Below are 17,503 nucleotides of genomic sequence, written 5' to 3' on the forward strand. Positions count from 1 at the left end.
CTCCAAAAAACTCTCTCTTGCACTGTTTTCACAAGGATAGAATGTAAAGTATTTTTCCTAGGGAAAGCAAAAGATTATTTTAGTGTGCTCTACAGTGCTCCGTGTGGGTGTATGCACACACCTGTACATGGATTTGTAGAAGCTTGTACCTATGCACACAAATAAGCGTCTTTATGCAAAGGCTCTAAGAGAGTTACATGCCCAGACTCAGAACATTTAATTGGATTTTGTGCAGAGAAAAATTTCCTGACAGCTGTTATGACAAAAAGTGGTCTTTCCCTTTTTGACCTATCTCCCTGCTTTTTCAATAGTAAGGAAAGATGAAACTATCATCTCTAGTGAGTCCAGAAAATCTTGAATCCTGACCAACATCAGATATAATCTCAGCCTGAGCTGATGCAGTTCATACACAGGCAAAAAGGATGCTCTCCCATGCCTTCATATGAAATACACATGTGATTGCTCAGGCATCTAAAGCATCTTCTCTTTCCCTACTTGCATATCACCATCTTTGGGTCAATAACAAAGCATACAATCACTGGGGATGTTGCCTCTCCCTCCCTCCCACCCTCCCTCCTTCCCTCTCTCCAACCCTCCCTTCCTAGCTCTCCTCCTCCTCCTCCTCCTCCTCCTCCTCCTCCTCCCTTTCCCCCTCCCCTCCCCTCCCCTCCCCTCCCCTCCCCTCCCCTCCCCCTTTCCTCCTCCCCTCCCCCTTTCCCTCTCCCCCCCTTTCCTCCCTCCCCTCCTCCTCATTCCCCCTCCCCTCCCCAATTTAAAGGATAGAAGCTTCATGTACAAGGTAATATTTTGTGGTTGGTACTTTCAAAATCACATGCCTGACTGTCATTTCATAAAGATGAAATTTCAAAAATGAAAGATTTATTTTAACATGTTCTTAATATCATCATCATTCTCTTTCATTATTTTCCACTTATTTACCTCTAGGACTTAGGAGCTTTGAAATTATTTTTTATTTGTAAAGGCTATGGTATAGGTGACCATTATTTAAAGCTTCAGGGGTTTCTAGCTTAGCTACAGCAACTCTTAAATTTTTGAGGTAGCAGAAACCATCTGTCTCAACAGATCATGTTCTTTTACACTGAATGACGAGCTAGTTTTCAGTTGATTTAGACGACTTAAAACAATCTTGGAAAGGAGGGAATTTCATAAAGCTGCCAATTTTTCTGTCTTCTACTAAGTTCCTAATGTTCTGCTCTGTGAATTGCTAGGGTGGTATCTGTCCCTCCCAGATGGGAAAGTAGGACACTTTTAAAAAAAATAGTTTTCTCAATGTCAGGAAGACTAAGTGGAATTAGCTAAATATCTCCATCTAGTTCCTTACCAATAACTTTCCTTTTCTTTGGACTCCTGCAATGGATACAAAACCAGAGGTAAATGTTTAAAGAGTCTATTCAAAACACATGGATATGGGAGCACTAATTGTCCTTTTTGTCTTTGGAAATCTTCCTCTAAACATTTTACAGTATGCATTCAGCATAATTAAATTACTCTGAGATTTATACTTCAGCGCTGCATGAGATGGAATTTAGTCTGTATAAATGCAGCTGTGGTCCATGTGAAAACATGGCCTTCATAACAAAGCACTTATTAAGGTCATTACCGGAGTTTTTATTTTCTGGACTGTGTTATGGAGGCAGCTTGAACAATAACCTTTTGACAAGGATTCATAATTACCTCTTGGTGCTCACTGTATGACCTGACACCAAAAGAATGGAAATGAATAGACAATGTCAGCTTTGGCATTTCAGGCTACTGTGGCATCAGAAGGGTTAATGGCTGCTATTTTTCTCTGTACCAAATTTGACCCATGACTCCCCCGAATGGAATGAAAGGAGCAGATTGGGGTGTGCAAGTAGCTCTTTTTGAAAATGTCTGGCAAGTACAAGGAGCTTTTCTTTTCTTTCATTCTTTCCTTTGGGTTAGGAAGGGCAACCCCTGTCTTGGACTACAGAGGTGTTCTTGCTCTGCCTATGAATCTGCAGAATGAAGAAACTCTCCTGCTAACCAATAAAGAGAAATTTAGCACAGAACATAAATATTTGGCTCATATACTGTTTAAAGTAAACTACAAACACCTTAAAAACAATTAGGATGACGGGAATTTGGGGAAGGCTGTCTTTTGAGAGAGGCTGGAAAGCATTTCTCCCATAATAAAGTATGCCGTAATAGTCATTTTCTGCTGGGTGAATAAGCACAAAACACATCTTTGTTCATAAGGCTTTTTATTGTAGTAGTTGTCATGAGCAAAACCTGAAAGTACTTGAAAATCCATTAAAATCACAATCCATATATTAAAAAAAAATTCTCTGGAAAGTTTGTCTCTGTAGACTTTGTAAAAGTGAGAAGTCGATAAGTATGAGACACATTTATGTAATTTAAGATTAATGATTAACTGTTAAAGCTCAGGCTTTGTACAATCAAGCCTGCTGTTCAGCAAAGAAACAAACCCTTTAAATCTCTGCAGCTGCTGGAGGAAGCCAACTTCTAAGTTGCTCTGTGTGATAAGATGCCCCGAATCCCAGGCTCTGGCCATTGACTGGCTGTGAATCAGCGGTTACTGACTGTCTCCGGGGTGTTTTGGTTACAGTACTCTTTCCCAAAGGGCAATTGTCATTTGGATTTATGCCTGCTTGTAACTGCTTTTTCTCTGGTTGTGTTCAAGCACTGGTGCATGACTTTGTGCATTTCTTAAACTTAAGACTTACAATTTCTTGTCTCCCAGATCATGTATTTCACCAGGGGAGAATAGATTCACTTTAAAGATTTGTAATACTTGGATTTACTCATACTGGTTCTAGCAATGGGACCTTTTTTTTTTTCCTTTCCAACAGAATTATTAAATTCAGACAGATTTTTTCACACATCCAGGCCATGAACAAGTGCCTGAGTTACCAAGTTTAAACAACATCTTGGCAACTTTAAAACATTTGGCTGGTCAGCAGGAAAGGAAAAGCTGCTTGTAAAGCACTGGAATGCATTTTCAATTAGTCACTACATTGCTTAAAAGGCCAGGCATTAGGCACTGGGAGGAGAGGCAGGGGGATGGCAGTGCTGGCGGGAGGGACAGCATGAGACAGTCTGGAGAAGAGCCTTTATCAGCCCAGAACAGCAGCCCTGAAGTTTGAGGCCACTCTTTAAAACATAAGCTGTTGTTTAACAAGAGCCTCCCCAGGGACAATGAGGTTTTCCTGGTACAAGACCAGTGTTTCTTTCAAATAATTTAATATTGCTTTTTATGAAGGAGCAATGGAGATGAGATGATGAGCAATGGAAAATACGTATTGGGAAGATGTTAGCAGTTATTTAGTTCCCTATTATTTCCTGATAACCTGACTGTTGGGTATCGTGACCAAAAAGTTGTGCTTTGGCACAACTAAAATATTCCTTGGCTCCTAAAATATTTTTGAATGAGATAACACCCTTGAAAGAGGATTAAATAACCAGTCTAAACTGCTTACTACACTTGGTTCATTTTCCTGCCCTACTCTATGAAGTCCTCAGCTCAATAGGCTTCTAATAAAGAAACAGCTAAAAAAGAAATCTTGTGACATAAAAGCATCTTTCTAATGTTCAGTAGCCATCATTGCTCATGCTTTTTTAAATGCTTTGTCCTGTACTTGACCTTCAAATGTTTGTAGCTGGCTGATCTGGAACTTTTTTGGCTCCACAGCTGTCTAAACTAAGGATGATGACATTGCTTAGAGATCCCTTTGTGTATGTGCGTGTATATACGAATACCATTTTCAAAAGTATACATATATTTACTTTAACATGACTCAAGATCTTGGAAAGCTTGTACATCTTTATCATATAAACCAAGAACTGCAAAACTCACTGGTGGGACTTGTTATGGCATGAAAGACCCAAGTTACACAATGGGCTGGATTTCAGCAGGTAGAGGAAATTTTCAGAGCTGTTGCCTTCTGGCTAACTGTAATAAATTTGCCTAAGTAATATTTCACAGATGTGCTGCCTGTTTCTTGGCAAACAAGCTAAAGATCACAGGAAATTTCTTCACTTAAAGAATAAAATCAAGGTTTTGAAGACAAAGTCCTTAACCACAACAGAAAAAACATTTAGCTAAAGGATGGGAGGGAGTACTGCAATCCAAGCACAAGAGTTAAAACAATTTTACAGTGAGTTTCTGTTTCTGTTTTATTTGTTTTCTCCTACTATAGCTACATGCTCTATGAAATACGTGAGGCTGTTTTGGAAAATCCATTGCCTGACACAAGTTTCTCTGTGCTAAACTTAATCTTCTAGTTTTATTTTTAGAAAGCTTATGGTTGCTTTCTTCAACGTTGTAGAAAATCTGGCAAAATGCCAGCAAGGTCCAGCAAAATGGAGACCTGTTCTTCTTTCCAAAGATTAAATATTTAAGTTGAAAATAATAAAAATAACCATAAATAATTGTGAATGTGAAAGCAATAAGAATCTTTATCCCTACTTTATTATTTTCATGTAGATACATTGGAAGAAAATAATGAAGCATTTTCTGTGGGATGGGAGTGAAAAGTAAGTCTATGGAAAGCATGAGATATGTTTGTTAGAGAGAAAATTCTTGAAATGGAGATAGTTCATTGAGTTTCCGGGTGAACAGCATAAGAAACATTGCATCTCAGTGGAGTTCTGGACAGGTTTGGCACTAGCCTGAAGTGTGTGACAAGGGACAAGATGTTTCCTTTGGCCTTGAATTTTCCACCTAAACCAGGAGAAACTGTGTGTGTCTACCTTGTGTGTCTTCTCCTTGAAGGCTATGGGTGTAGAAGCATCTAACTTTGATGTAAAGGTCTCTTACAGCTCACATCTACTCCAGTACAGAAACTGAAACCATTGTATCCCTAAGTGGGTATAAAGGTAGAGCATCATTGCTCCCATCTCATTTTGATGTGCAACAGCAGCCAGATAGGACATGACAAGGACCTAAACCAAACTTGCCAAGGGGATGTGATAGAACAGGGAATTTTGATTTTTTTTGTTTGTTGGTTTGTAGACTGCTTGGAAAATTTGCTACTTTAAACCTGGTGCCTGGTCATTGACAGAAAACATTCAATAACAAGTTTACATGATGAAATATGTGAATATGGCCCTAAAACAAACAAATAGGAAAGAAAAGCATTGAAGAGGCAAGGAACTATAACCAATTATATCCTCCACAGCCTCAAGTAAGGGTTAGCCTGTGAAATGATAGTTTACAAACTTTGGGAAAGACGGAAACACTGGGAAATCTGTTTTAATTGTAACCCAAGCTGAAAATGAAGGTTTCAGCAGTTCCACAAAGAAACAAGTGGCAACTGAATTTAACTTTCCAAGGCAAGCATCTTAGCCACCTGCTGTAGGTAAATAAATATATGGCCCCATAGTGTTGAAAGGTTTATCCATGAAGAAGTGGACCAAATCATCTTGTGCCAAACTGCTGTTAAGAGAAAGGTGGAGCATCTGTAAACTGTTCTCCACCCTCCCAGCCCCAGATCTGTATCTGCAATCTCTCCATCAGCAGTCCCTGATGTCCTTATCCTTATCAGACTCCTCCAAAACAAAGCAAAGCTGTTGCCCAGGAGAGGATATAAAATCCATATGCCTGAACCTGGGACCTTGCTTGCTAAATCAATCTGCTGATATGGTCTCATATGCTTAGCGAGGGACTTCACCAAACGGAAGGAGGCAGGAGGGGACTCAATGCACATTCCTCCTAAAGAAAGGGCCATTGATGCATTGACTTTTGAACAAAAGGAGGCATTTTCTAAGCAGTTTAAAATGATCATTTCTATCTAACCACTATCTCCTGGCTACTGTCTGGCAGACAAAATGGTCACAAGGCATTTTGGAGGAGTGTCACCTTCTGTGCTGCCTTTGTACCATGAGGAGACCAGCAAGAGGAGGTTCAGGATGCCAAAACCAGCCTACAGCATCCAAGGGAGCCCTGAAACCACAGCTCAAGTTCTAGCACACCAAAAAGAGATGGTGGTGGAAGACTTAATGCAGTCTCCAAAGCTTATTATGTTTTGTTATGCACTTTATTATGTTTCCATGAGTGCATGATGTCACACACTACCAGATTTTTATGTGACCATCATATCACTGCTTCGTTTTAACAAACGAGAGCTGCTTTTAACTTTTTTTTTTTTTTTTTTTTCTTGTTAAATAAAGAACCCATGGCAGGGAGGAACTAGGAGCATATGCCTGTGCTATAAATAGCAAAGTGGAAGTATCTGTCCTTTGGGGCAGTTTGGTTCTGACTGAACACTTTATAAGACACTGTTTTGCCTTTTTTTTTTTTTTTCTTGAATTTTAATTTAGGAATTTCCAGAAATCCCACAAAATTAGTAGAGCTCAAGGAGAGGATACAGCCATTCACAGGATGAATGGAAAATATTTGAGGGAAAAAATGCAGAAGAGAAATATTCAAAAGCAGGGAAATCAATGTCAAAAACTGTTATAATAACACAAAAGAAGCCAATCATGTAGATTTTTCTAAATAAACAGACACTAGCAGAGCAGTTACACAACTTTTCAGATCACTATGGTGATCTGGAGGATGCTTTAGTATTTATTTTTTAAGTAGCAACAAAAAGAAGAAATGGATTTAATGGAATTTTATAGACACCTTCTCCTCTTTCAAACATCCTAAGGTTATATCTGTCTTTGCGTTATTAGGCTTTTTATTATTCTACCATAATAGCACTCTTGCTATAAATTAGACTGCTTTCAGTCACAGCTTCAGCTTACAAATCCATCAAGTCTATTAGATTTTAAAGAGAGAGAGAGAGAGAGGGAAAGATGTTGCTGTATTCATAGGGTTGTGGACTGCTTTTTCAGGAGGCGGGGGAAAGGGGGTGTGTATAGATTGGGGTGAAGTCAAGGGGAGGAGGGAAGGGTGGGAGAGGAGTTGCAGTTTGAAAGTCCCTCCTTTAAAAGTGTCGAACTCCAACCTGCACAGAATGGGGAAAGGGAGACCCCCAGCAACTTCCAGAAAATAATATAAAAGCAAACCTCAGAGGTGGAAGAAATACCCAAAAGGAGAAGACTGCAGCTTGCAGTAATCTGTAAATGATTGCTGGCAAAGACTGGAGGCTTCAAGCTTGAGCTGTGTTTGTTCCAAAAGAAAGCCAAGAAGGACGGTGTTAATAAAGAGAGATTTAACTGAGGGCTGTGCTTGGAATAAAGTGGGCTACAAAAAGGTCACATTTGATCAGTTGGAGCAGATTACAAGGGCTTTAAAAGGTAGTGGTGGAGAAATGAAACTGGGACTGTGAAGCAATATAGCACAAGATTGATTTTGGGGGTGGAGAGAAGCTGGGACAAGTGCTTATCAGCTTGAGAAGGAGGAAGAGCTGTGCTGGGTTTGTTGTCATTCCCACACTGAGTAGAGTACTTGCTGCTTTTGTGGTTAGGCTGCCCTGCCGTTTTCTTTTTTTATCATTTTTTTTTTATTGTTATTATTAATACAATGGTGTCTATAATCTCTGACTTGGATCCTCTGAAAGGCTGGAAAGTTTTAAGGTAGGCCTGTGTTTTCTTCTGTTTGGTACAGGCGGTTTTTTTGGTTTAGCCCTAAATTAACTGGAGCTTGAGTTATAATCGAAATGTGAGCCCTGGGCTTAAGTAAGAGAGGAGTTTCTGGTAATTAGAGCCCTTTTAAGATACAGCAAACCTTTAAGCAGATGTTTAGAGAGACCCGAGGGAGATTTTTAAAATATACTTCTCAGTGTTACAGTGCAGTGAGGAAGTGTGGACTTTTTTTTTTTTAAAGATTGTTCTGTAAATTCAAGTTAATAGTAAAGGCTCGCACCAGTTGAAACTGCAGGATTAACTCTCTGCTTTCCTCACTGTACTTTGCAGGGGAATGGGTGGGAAACTTTAGGGGAGGAAAAACCAGCGTGAAAGTTGGGGAAAACAGGCTTGTGGGGGTATAAAAATCAAAATTTAAAAAAAGTGCTCATTTCATTTTGGGTTTGAAACTTCCAGTTTGTTGTCCCTTTAAGGCATGTATTTGATACTGAAAAGTTGTTGCTGATTATTCCCTTCAGTACTACTATTTGTTCTTTGAATAGTGAAGAACAGTAACTCGAACCCTGAAAAATGCTAAGAGGAGGGAAGAGGGGAGAACCCACTGTTATTGCCTGCTGAAGATACTAAAACTCTACAGTGTCAAATGTCTGTGTTTAATGCTGTTCTAATTGCATGGCTTTCCCTATTGAGAATCTCGACATGTAAAAAGTGTGCAGATGGTTTACAGAAACTTCACTAAAACATTGGAAACATCTGTGGTGAATGTAGTTGGTTAAATTATAAAATTAGTTAAATATAAAGTTTATTTCCTTCAACTGTTATGCAAAACATGAAGCTGCACCTAATAAAGTTTTTTTATTATTATTATTTTTTAAAAGAAGCATTGCAAGAATTTTGAAGAGGTGTGTGAATTGTTTTGTTGTTTTTTTATAATATATTAAATGTTAAAGTATATGTGAGCTTCTTGCTGCAATATTTTTAATAGCTTAATGTCATGAGCTGAAAAAAAAACTCAAAAGTCAAACCATAACATCTACTTACATTATGAGGTTTTTTTCCTAATATTTGCAGAGTGTTGAACTTTCTTTTCTCGTAAGTTGAACTTTCTCTGATCATCTTCAGCGCCTGTGCTTAGCAATGTGGACTAAAATCCTTAATGCTTGTCTGTGGTGTAAGAATTGGCTAAGCAGTTTTGCTGCAAGTTTAGGTTTTGATTTTTTTTTTTATTTTATTTTATTTTTAATTTTTGTTGTTGTTAAGTCATTTAGGACTGTCAGCTCATGGTGACTAGATTCTGTTTGACTTCCTGAACTTTAGCGTAGAGGCTAGTGTGCTGCAAGGGCAGCGGTCAGAGTGGCATCAGGGGAGGGTGGTCATATTAGGGTGATCTGAGCTGGAGTGACTCCTGTGAGTCATCCTGAGCAAATGCCAGGAAAGTGCTTTTGCAGAGCTCCATATGTGTTGTCTGCTGCATGTGTGTGCCAGAAAAACCTATTCCAGGAATTATTTGAAAAGTTTATCCCATTCTGAGACAACTTCTGATTCCTCTGCTGATCTAGTCAGGTAATACCAGGTTTTGCTGAGTGGAGGGATGACATGGAGGGCTTGAAAGTTGAGATGATTTAAGGAGGAGAGGCTGTTGCCCTCTCAAAGAATCCTGTTTTCTTAGAAAAATGACATGTTTATATGACTGTACAAGAAATATCTCCCTGGCACTCTTTCCTACAGCATGACAGAAGTTTCCTAACTTTTTGTGTGAACCTGGAGATTAGAGCTTTACAGACACAGGTAGGTCAGTAATGTGATTAAATTGATTTACTAGACAGTTCTTTATGTAGTTACTGTGTATGATTGCAGCAGCAACTCTGTACAGGTCATCAGCAGGATGCAGTGTTAAAAGGCAGGAAGAGACACTGTTCAGTTTAAGTAAAATCATCGGTGGCAGTAAAAAAAATAAAATAAAAATATTTAGTTGGAAGTCAATATGCAGTTTGTGGCTTGTGACGTTAAATTGTAAAGCCAATTCTACTTTTCCTTATAAATTTTAGCTTCTTTACAAGAAAGTAAAGGTGTCTTCCGCTCAGGTGACATGAAGTAATTCCTTAAGATCCAAATGAAATGCATCAGCAAATGCTGCAGTCAGCTTGAGAGTAGTATCCCATGGTGGCAAATTCCCCGTTTCGTTTGTCTTGTGCACCCCCTGTAATTTATTCTGTGACTCACTCACAATTTGAGACCTGCTTAGCTGGAAGGCAGATCTCGTGGCTGGGGGTAAAATAATTGCACTGGGAGAGCTGGCAGAGGTATTAAAACAAATAAATGGTAGCATGGTGTGTATATAATATTACATCAGGCCTCCCTCTTCCATTGTTTCTGTCTGGGGTAGGATGGTAAGAGGTACGATACTTTCCAGAAAGTCTTGGCACACACTGGATTCATGTTAGGGCCTCTGAACGCCAGTTAACGTACAGAACAAAACAACAAAACCCACTTTTCTTTCACTGGATTTCTTGACAGTGATCTGAATATTAAAGTTATTGGAAAATAAATCTCTGAGAGCTCAGATCTTTTTTTTTTTTTTTTTTTTTTTTTTGTGTGTATGTGTGTGTGTGTATGTGTTTCTTTTCAGATAAGCTCCCAGCATAACACCTATGCTTTGACATTAACACACTTCTGCCTGATCTTCCCTCATAGGTGCCTTGTCACTCTCTGTAGTGTAACCGGAATAAGCGCTGTCAGTTGGAGTCAGGAGAGGCTGGCAAAACTTCAGGCCTTTTTGAGACACTTCAGAGCTATACCAACAAATGGTCTGTGCTCATCAGCCCTCCATGGACACAAAAATCCCATTTACCTGGCTCTGAAGGGTTACAGAAGGTGGGATCTAGCCCCCTGAGGGGAGGGCACAGGAGAGACAGAGAACAGCTGTTCTAATCCCTGTCCCAAACCCTCCCTGTACTTCTGTGGCATGTTTTTTTATCCTCAGATGTAACAGAGATGTCTTTGGTTGCTGCTTCAGAAGCCAGATCCTGTGCTATGAGCCTCAACAGCAGCTAGAGTAGAGCAGTGACCTGGCAGTCAGGAGAGGCCCAAAAAGAAAATCCCTCAAGGCCATGTCTCTTCCATTGCTTCTCTCCCTTAATTTGGCTCCAGTAAGACTAACTACAGTGCCATAAATCATGAGTTACCTACACAGGGAAGACCTTGCACCCATTTGCATTCCTCCCTGAAGAAGTATATGACCTTTCTATGGCTCATTGCTGGGGGGGGAGTTTTTAACTTGACTTCTCAACCTCATAGTGAAATCTGAAAAGTAGAAGTTTTCGCTCAGATGAGTGGAGAAGTTAAAGCCTGTGAAGCAGCAAATCTTGCTGTACTACATGCAGGTGACCTAAATTTCACAAGTCCTACTGAGCAGGAATATACAGCTTGGCTAGTGAAGTTGGGAACATGTCCTGTGTAGGACGGATGTACCAATTCAAATATTCTCTCCAAAATGCCATTTCCCACCACACACACCGCCCCAACAGCCTGTAAAGGACAAAAGTGCCTTCTGTGCTTACAAAGTCGGTACAGGAGGTGTAATTTCAGCCTTGTTGTGTTGGTATTATAAGCTAGTTGGGGTAAAAAGTCCTTACCCAACACCCCCCTCCTCTGTTTATTTGTGAATTAAGGTTGGTTAAATGGCTCAAGGTGCTCAAACTTGGAAAACAGGGCAGAAATGTCTCAGATTTGCAGAATGGCAAAGAAATGGCTCAGAAATGCAATGGCTCGGATTTAATTTTTGGCATAGAACAGTAAACAGAGAGAACTGTAGCATTGCGAATCCTATTACTGCTTCGGCTCCTGGCTTTCCAGCTCAGCAAAACTTGAGATACAGTAAGGCATCCTCGGTTGTATTCAGTACTGGAGCAAACTGGTTTAGTACATGGCCCCACAGCACCAAACTGCTGTTCAGAAAGGGGGAAAAAAGGGGGAAAAAAAAACCCTCCTCAGAAACAAAACCAAAAGAGCCCCGAAGGTTTGGCCTAGGGACATAATGCTGGACTCCATCACCACCAGGAAATAAAGATAATGGAATTTTGGATGTCAGTGGAGAATACTAATTGCTCCATAATTGCCACAATATGCTTGCTTGAAAAAAAAAAAAAAAAAGGGGGGGGGGGGGCGCAAAAAGAGGGTGTGTGAATCTCATCATAACTAAAATCATATTTGAGAAATAGCTTTCCAGTTAACGTCTCTGCAAATATGGATCATGGAAGAGATTGCACTGAAAGGGATGTTAGTGAGGGTCAGATAAGTACCAAGTTATTACGTGGATGAGAATCACCAGGAGGATACAAGTTGTGACTAAGCTCTAATATATAAAACATGACCAGCAAAATGTAGTTGGGATTCCCCTGCTTTCGTTTTGAATGTGCAACTCTTCAGTGAGTGGGATGAAAAATTAGGGCCAGCTATATCAAAGAATGTGTTTTTAATCACTTTTTCATCTCTGGTATCCATGCTTTCTCTGCACTTTCCCAAGGACAATACTGGCAGTTTTTCTTGGTTTGTATGTTTTTATTTTTTTCTTCATCTTCTTAGAAAGGCATCATATATGGGGTGATTGAAAAAGTGAAGATAACAGAAAATAGCAGATTAAGATGTAGCACACTCCAGCATTTATTGTTGATGGCTGAGAAAGTCATCTAGTCTTTCTCTAAGCCTGTGCAGATTTATTCTTGCATGTTTATTTTTCCCCTGATTAAAATTCAATATTGCTCTTTTCAATAAGAGGTTATTCTCCACTGTTTTACTAAAAACAATCCACTTTTCATATCAAGCCTGTATACAAGCTCATTACATCTTGTTCATTTGGACATGAGTTGTTAAATCTTCCAGGTGCTTCATGGAGGATTTAACCATCCAATTCAAATGAATGTTCTTTCACAAAGAGGTTTACTTATCACTGCCTCTGTATTCCTTTGCCTAATTGTTTAAATTGCCCTAACCTCTAACACATGCAATATAAAATTACCATGCCAGTAATGCAGGTGCTTAGCAAGAGAGTAGGATGCCAAGTGTGCAATTGTATTCTCCCAGCTAACAGCAATTTGCAGTTCAGGGTCTTCCTCTGCCAGCAGTGATGACTTTTCTTGATGAATGATTCCCCCTTGAATTTATCTCACTGGTTTTGCAGTTTTAGCTTTGAACCTGTGACAACTTGAAGCAAAGAAATTTTGCAGCTTGACCCACTGGTTGCATGTACATTAACAAAGCAATGTGTTGGAAGGGCTCTTTTTTAGGTGTAAATTTGTCTTGCTTTTGTGTTTTGGGACACATGGTAGCTTCTTGAAGTCTTTTCACAGAATCCTGACGTGGTTGAGGTTGGAAGGGATTTATGGGTCCATCTGGTCCAAGTCAAAACAAGCAGGACCTTGAGATGCTGAGTTCAGGTTTATTTCTCTGGAGGGTGGGAAGGTCAAGTTTTTTCTGCATCTATTGTACTGCAAAATTAAATTGCTGCTTGGTGATTGGTGACACACGGTTACAAGGGTGTACATTTTGCAGGGTGCAGATAAAAGCAGGATGCTCCTTTCCTACGTACATTACTTAGTCGTATTGACTTCCATCTACCATTTCATCATCTTCACCTCACAAGTCAATGAGAGTTCTAACGTGCAGGTCTCCATGCCTCATTTACAACTAACCCATTGCACATTTTAAACTTGTCTGGTTCTGTATTCAATGGAACTAAAATAAGAAAGAAATCACCTGTAGATTGCAAAGGACAGTGGAGATGTTAGATTGTGCTTTGAGAGATAAGGCTGTAATTTCAAGCTTTCCAAGACTCCAAGTCAGTTTGGATGAGTTACTTAATCTCTATGTGCCTCAGTTCCCACCAGTAAAATGGTGTTATTAATACCTGTCTTATTTATATATATATATATATTTTTTTTTTTTTTGGCTCTAGAGACTTACAGTTTTCTCCATAGAGAGCCCACAGCAATGAAGGATTGCTCTTGGGCTGGGCTCTTTAGTGCCTGCCCTCATAAAACATAATTTTCTTAAATGAAACTAGAATTTAACTCTTGAGAGCAAGTAATTTCATGCTCATTTACTAAAATCCTTTTCTCAGTATTTCTGCTTTCACAAGGCAGCTTCACAGTCACACAAATTTCCTACGTGCACCAGCTTCTTATTTTTCCAATAAATTGCTAGGCTGAAGCTGGCTGAAGTCTGGAAACCAGAACTGAATGCTCTGTCTGAGATTCACCCAATGACAAATTAGTTTTGTTGTTTTATTTACTTTTTAAAACACTTCTGTTCTAGTAACCCTTTATAACAATTTGTAAGCTCAGTTGCTGTTGTGCTTTATTAATGTGCCTGCTCACACCCAAAGCTTCATCTCTGCTTTGGTATCCAGCTCCTTCTCTGCATAACTGCTTTTTTTCTGATCTCACTGCTACACAGCTTTTCACAGATTCATTCCTTTCTCTCCTTATTTTTTTTCCCCACTCTTCTCTAGTGTAAATGCACTTTTATGCACCTGTGGTTCATCACCACTGTTCAGAGGTACACAGATCACATGGCACTTTCCCAGTCTTTGGTAGCATACCCAACTGACTTTTGTGTCAATGTCAGGTGTAATCACAGCAGTGAACCTCTTTAGCAGTTATTTCAGCAGTTATTACAGCATTGTCTAAATAATGGGCTTTACTCTGGTGAAGAGATACTCATTAAGGATCTCCTGCACCCATGCTAATTACAAGGCGCTATACCAACTATGGACCAGAGCAAGCAGGAACTAGGGAGATTTGCAGTCTCCCATGATGGGTCCCTGCATCAAAATCCAGAAGATTTTGTTTGTTTCTTGCTTGACCTAAGAAAGATCAGATGTTCTTGTCTGTAAGGGAACTTCTATAACTGTTCCCTGTGGATGCTGTCTGATGTGTATCAGTGTCTCCCAAGGAAGATGTTTTGATTTAAAGAGCTCAACTTCTGAAAAATGTTTTCTGGCACTAAAGAAAATTTCTTAGTGCAACCTAAATGTTAGCACCCAACCTCTTAAGATGCTTCTAATGATTACACATTAAATTTGTTAAAAAACAAACAAACAAACAAACAAAAAACTTAATGCAAATTGTGTTTCTCTGTAACTTTCTTAGATTTTTTTTTCCTTGATTGTGTGCTTCCCAATTTCACAGCACAAGCAGAAGAGGCTTTTAGCTTTTTATTTTTATTTTTTTTATTATTATTCTTCAACTGAGAAACTCCATGCAGTTATTGTGCACAGAGTTTGTTCTGACAATTCATTCTGGGACACTTGTTATTGAATCAGTCCCAAGCTCATGTTAGCAGATCATTGTTCTTACTGGACTCCTGTTGATCAGCAGATACTGATTTTTATTTATTTATTTATTTTTAAACTGAGATTTAAAAGTGAAGATTTTCTAAACAAAGTAATATTGGGAGGCTCCAGTGATTCTCATAATTGTATTGTCTCTCTTTCATTGAATGTGTATATTTCAGATTATTGGAAAAATCTGTCTTCTGCTAGATTTTTTTTTTTTTTTTAAATAGATGTCAAGTTAAATTGTCTGTGGTTGGTTGTGCTTTATAAAGACCAACTATTTGGACTTGTTAGAAGATTAAGTTCCTTGTTCAAGTTACTTTACAAGAGTATTCAGTAGTGGAAGACTGATTCTCAGCTGGATGTACATAAACTGCAGACTACATTCTCACTACATCAGCAGGTTGGTAGTCTTATCCATAAACTTTTTGTGGCAAGACATTCTCTTGAATAGCTTAAGTATATTCCACACAAGAGTTTGTAAGGTACTATGGAAAGGCTGGAGTAAACTTTAGCTTTAAAGTTAAAGAAGAGGGAGTTTAGGTTTTGAGGTTTTTTTGTGTTTTTTTTTTTTAAATTTTAAATAGGGTTCTCTGTTTCCTGCTCCAAAGAGAACAGATGTGCCATAGAAAGGTCTCTAAGCGAGTGTTGTAAAGCTGTGGGTATTCCAGTATTGAAAAATGTGTGGACCTAACAGTCTTTCTCCACACAAAATTAAAATAGGTTGTAAATATACAAGTGAGTTAATGTACACTTGTCATCCCAACACTGTACCTTCCATTAGACACGTTCTTAATCAGGAGACATCGTCAGATTTCAGTCTGAAACTGTCTGGTTCTGCAAATAGTAACTAAATTTGCCTTCAAGCGTTTGTCAGCTGGACATAACTTCACTTCTCAACCTCTAAGACTGTAATTAATCTTTGCTTGAAGCAAGCAAGGTGCTAGTGCATGTTAACCAGAAGTGGTTTCTAGTCCTTGGGAGGTTTGCTTGGCTTTCCATGTGAATTCCTCCATGAAGGAATGTGTGATCCATGTTACGTATTTGAGCCTCGATTTACGTGCCCCATCAGCAGAGCTGCTGGACATGTTTGCTAATGTGGCCCTTCAGTTGGCCATCCTTTCTACCCCTCTGTGGTCTTAGGGAAGAATTTCAGTCCTGCCAGCAGCTGTCGTTGCGGAAACTGGTGGTGTCCCCACAGTCCTTGGACTTCCCCTTGTTGGAAAAGCTGGTCTTGGCAAGAGTTGCAGAATGCTGCTGACCGGGGTCAAGTTTTGGTTGGACATGCCAAAATAAAGGGTTTATGTAGCCAGAGCCCTGGGAGGAATTACAGGCTTGGAAGGGGGAGAAAGGTATTAAAGGCCTCAAGTAAGTATTTAAACACTGATGTAAACTCTCATTGAATCCAACAGGAATTAATTGGCACAGTCTTTTATGTGACTTTTGGGGTTAGATTTCCAGCTGACATGAACTGACAAAGCTCCTTTGAGCAAGATGTACTGGCTTAGAGTAACTGAGAATTGGGACCCATGTGTTTTGCAGAAGACTTGACATCTTTCTTCTTATACGGAAAAATTCTAGATCTAATGGGAGAAAAAATGTTGTGGTCAGAGCCATTTTTGTATGAATTGCTTCCAGCCTGTTGATGCCCAGTTTTACACTGTCTGAAGTCTGGACTCTGAAAAGCTCTTGGGAATAAGATTACGTTATGTTTTAATTTTCTAGTTATTTTCCCCATATTTAAAATAAATAGATGACCTGGCTCTTTGCTCTTTCAATTAGCATTCAAGTAGGCTAATAAATTTAGCATAATCTATTAATAAATTTAAGCCTATAACATCCTAGTTTGCAGGCAAGCTGTGTAAACTCACTATATAAGTTGCATACCAACTTTAAATCACTGAAAAGTGGTGATAGGAAAAGCGAAACTTGATGTATCATAGAATAGCATTTTTGTGACACCCTTTTGAGCTAAAAGTTTCATGATTTTTTTTTTGACCAGATTTTTTTTTATTATTTTTTCTGAAAAAAAGCAGTTTGCATTTTTAACCCGGAGCAACGTGGTTCCTTCACAGAGCTCTGGGACTGCTGTTTCAATGAGTTCAGACCTCCCAGTTGTTCACTGAGCACTGCAGCTACATCTGCGGTCAGTAACTTGTTCTGTTTGCTGAGATTCGTATTATCTGTGGTTAATGAGAGTTTACACTGCATACACAGGTCTTAGAAGTGCAGCTCCAGAATCTTGTTATGAATCTTGTTAGAATATTGTTATGTGATGCCTCAAAGCTGAGTAGATCATGGACTTTGAGGTCTTCACTTGCATCTTACGAGGAAAAAAAAATCTGTGATATAAATAGAATTTTAAAGTGGTCTCAGTTCTCCACCCCCTCAGCCCAGAGAAAAACAAGTCTCTCTTCTGCTAAGAGATCCCCCTACCTTAAATGTACCCCCTCTAGCAATATTTTATATAGTAAAATATAATCTGAATTTTCCTAACAGTATGTGGCTGAGATGTGGTTATTGCATCCTTTCTTCTATTATCTGTGGATACTGCATAGCCATAGACAGGAGAGTGTTCAACAATGAGAATAAGTAATTATTCTTACACCGACAAAACAGCAAACAGTCTTTGATCCA

At 39.1% G+C, this 17,503-nt stretch overlaps 1 protein-coding gene across 1 annotated transcript in view; it reads left to right on the forward strand.

Moving 5' to 3' along the window:
* Positions 1 to 7,221: 7,221 nt before the first annotated feature.
* CELF2 (CUGBP Elav-like family member 2) overlaps positions 7,222 to 17,503 on the forward strand; it is a 366,000-nt gene continuing 355,718 nt past the window's right edge. The window contains exon 1 of the mRNA XM_032207709.1: positions 7,222 to 7,524. Coding sequence (XP_032063600.1) covers positions 7,472 to 7,524 — 53 coding nt within the window. The 5' untranslated portion in view covers positions 7,222 to 7,471. The remainder of the gene's footprint in view (positions 7,525 to 17,503) is intronic.

The sequence above is a fragment of the Aythya fuligula genome, chromosome 1 (genome assembly GCF_009819795.1).
Source record: "Aythya fuligula isolate bAytFul2 chromosome 1, bAytFul2.pri, whole genome shotgun sequence".
Taxonomy (NCBI): Eukaryota; Metazoa; Chordata; class Aves; order Anseriformes; family Anatidae; genus Aythya; species Aythya fuligula.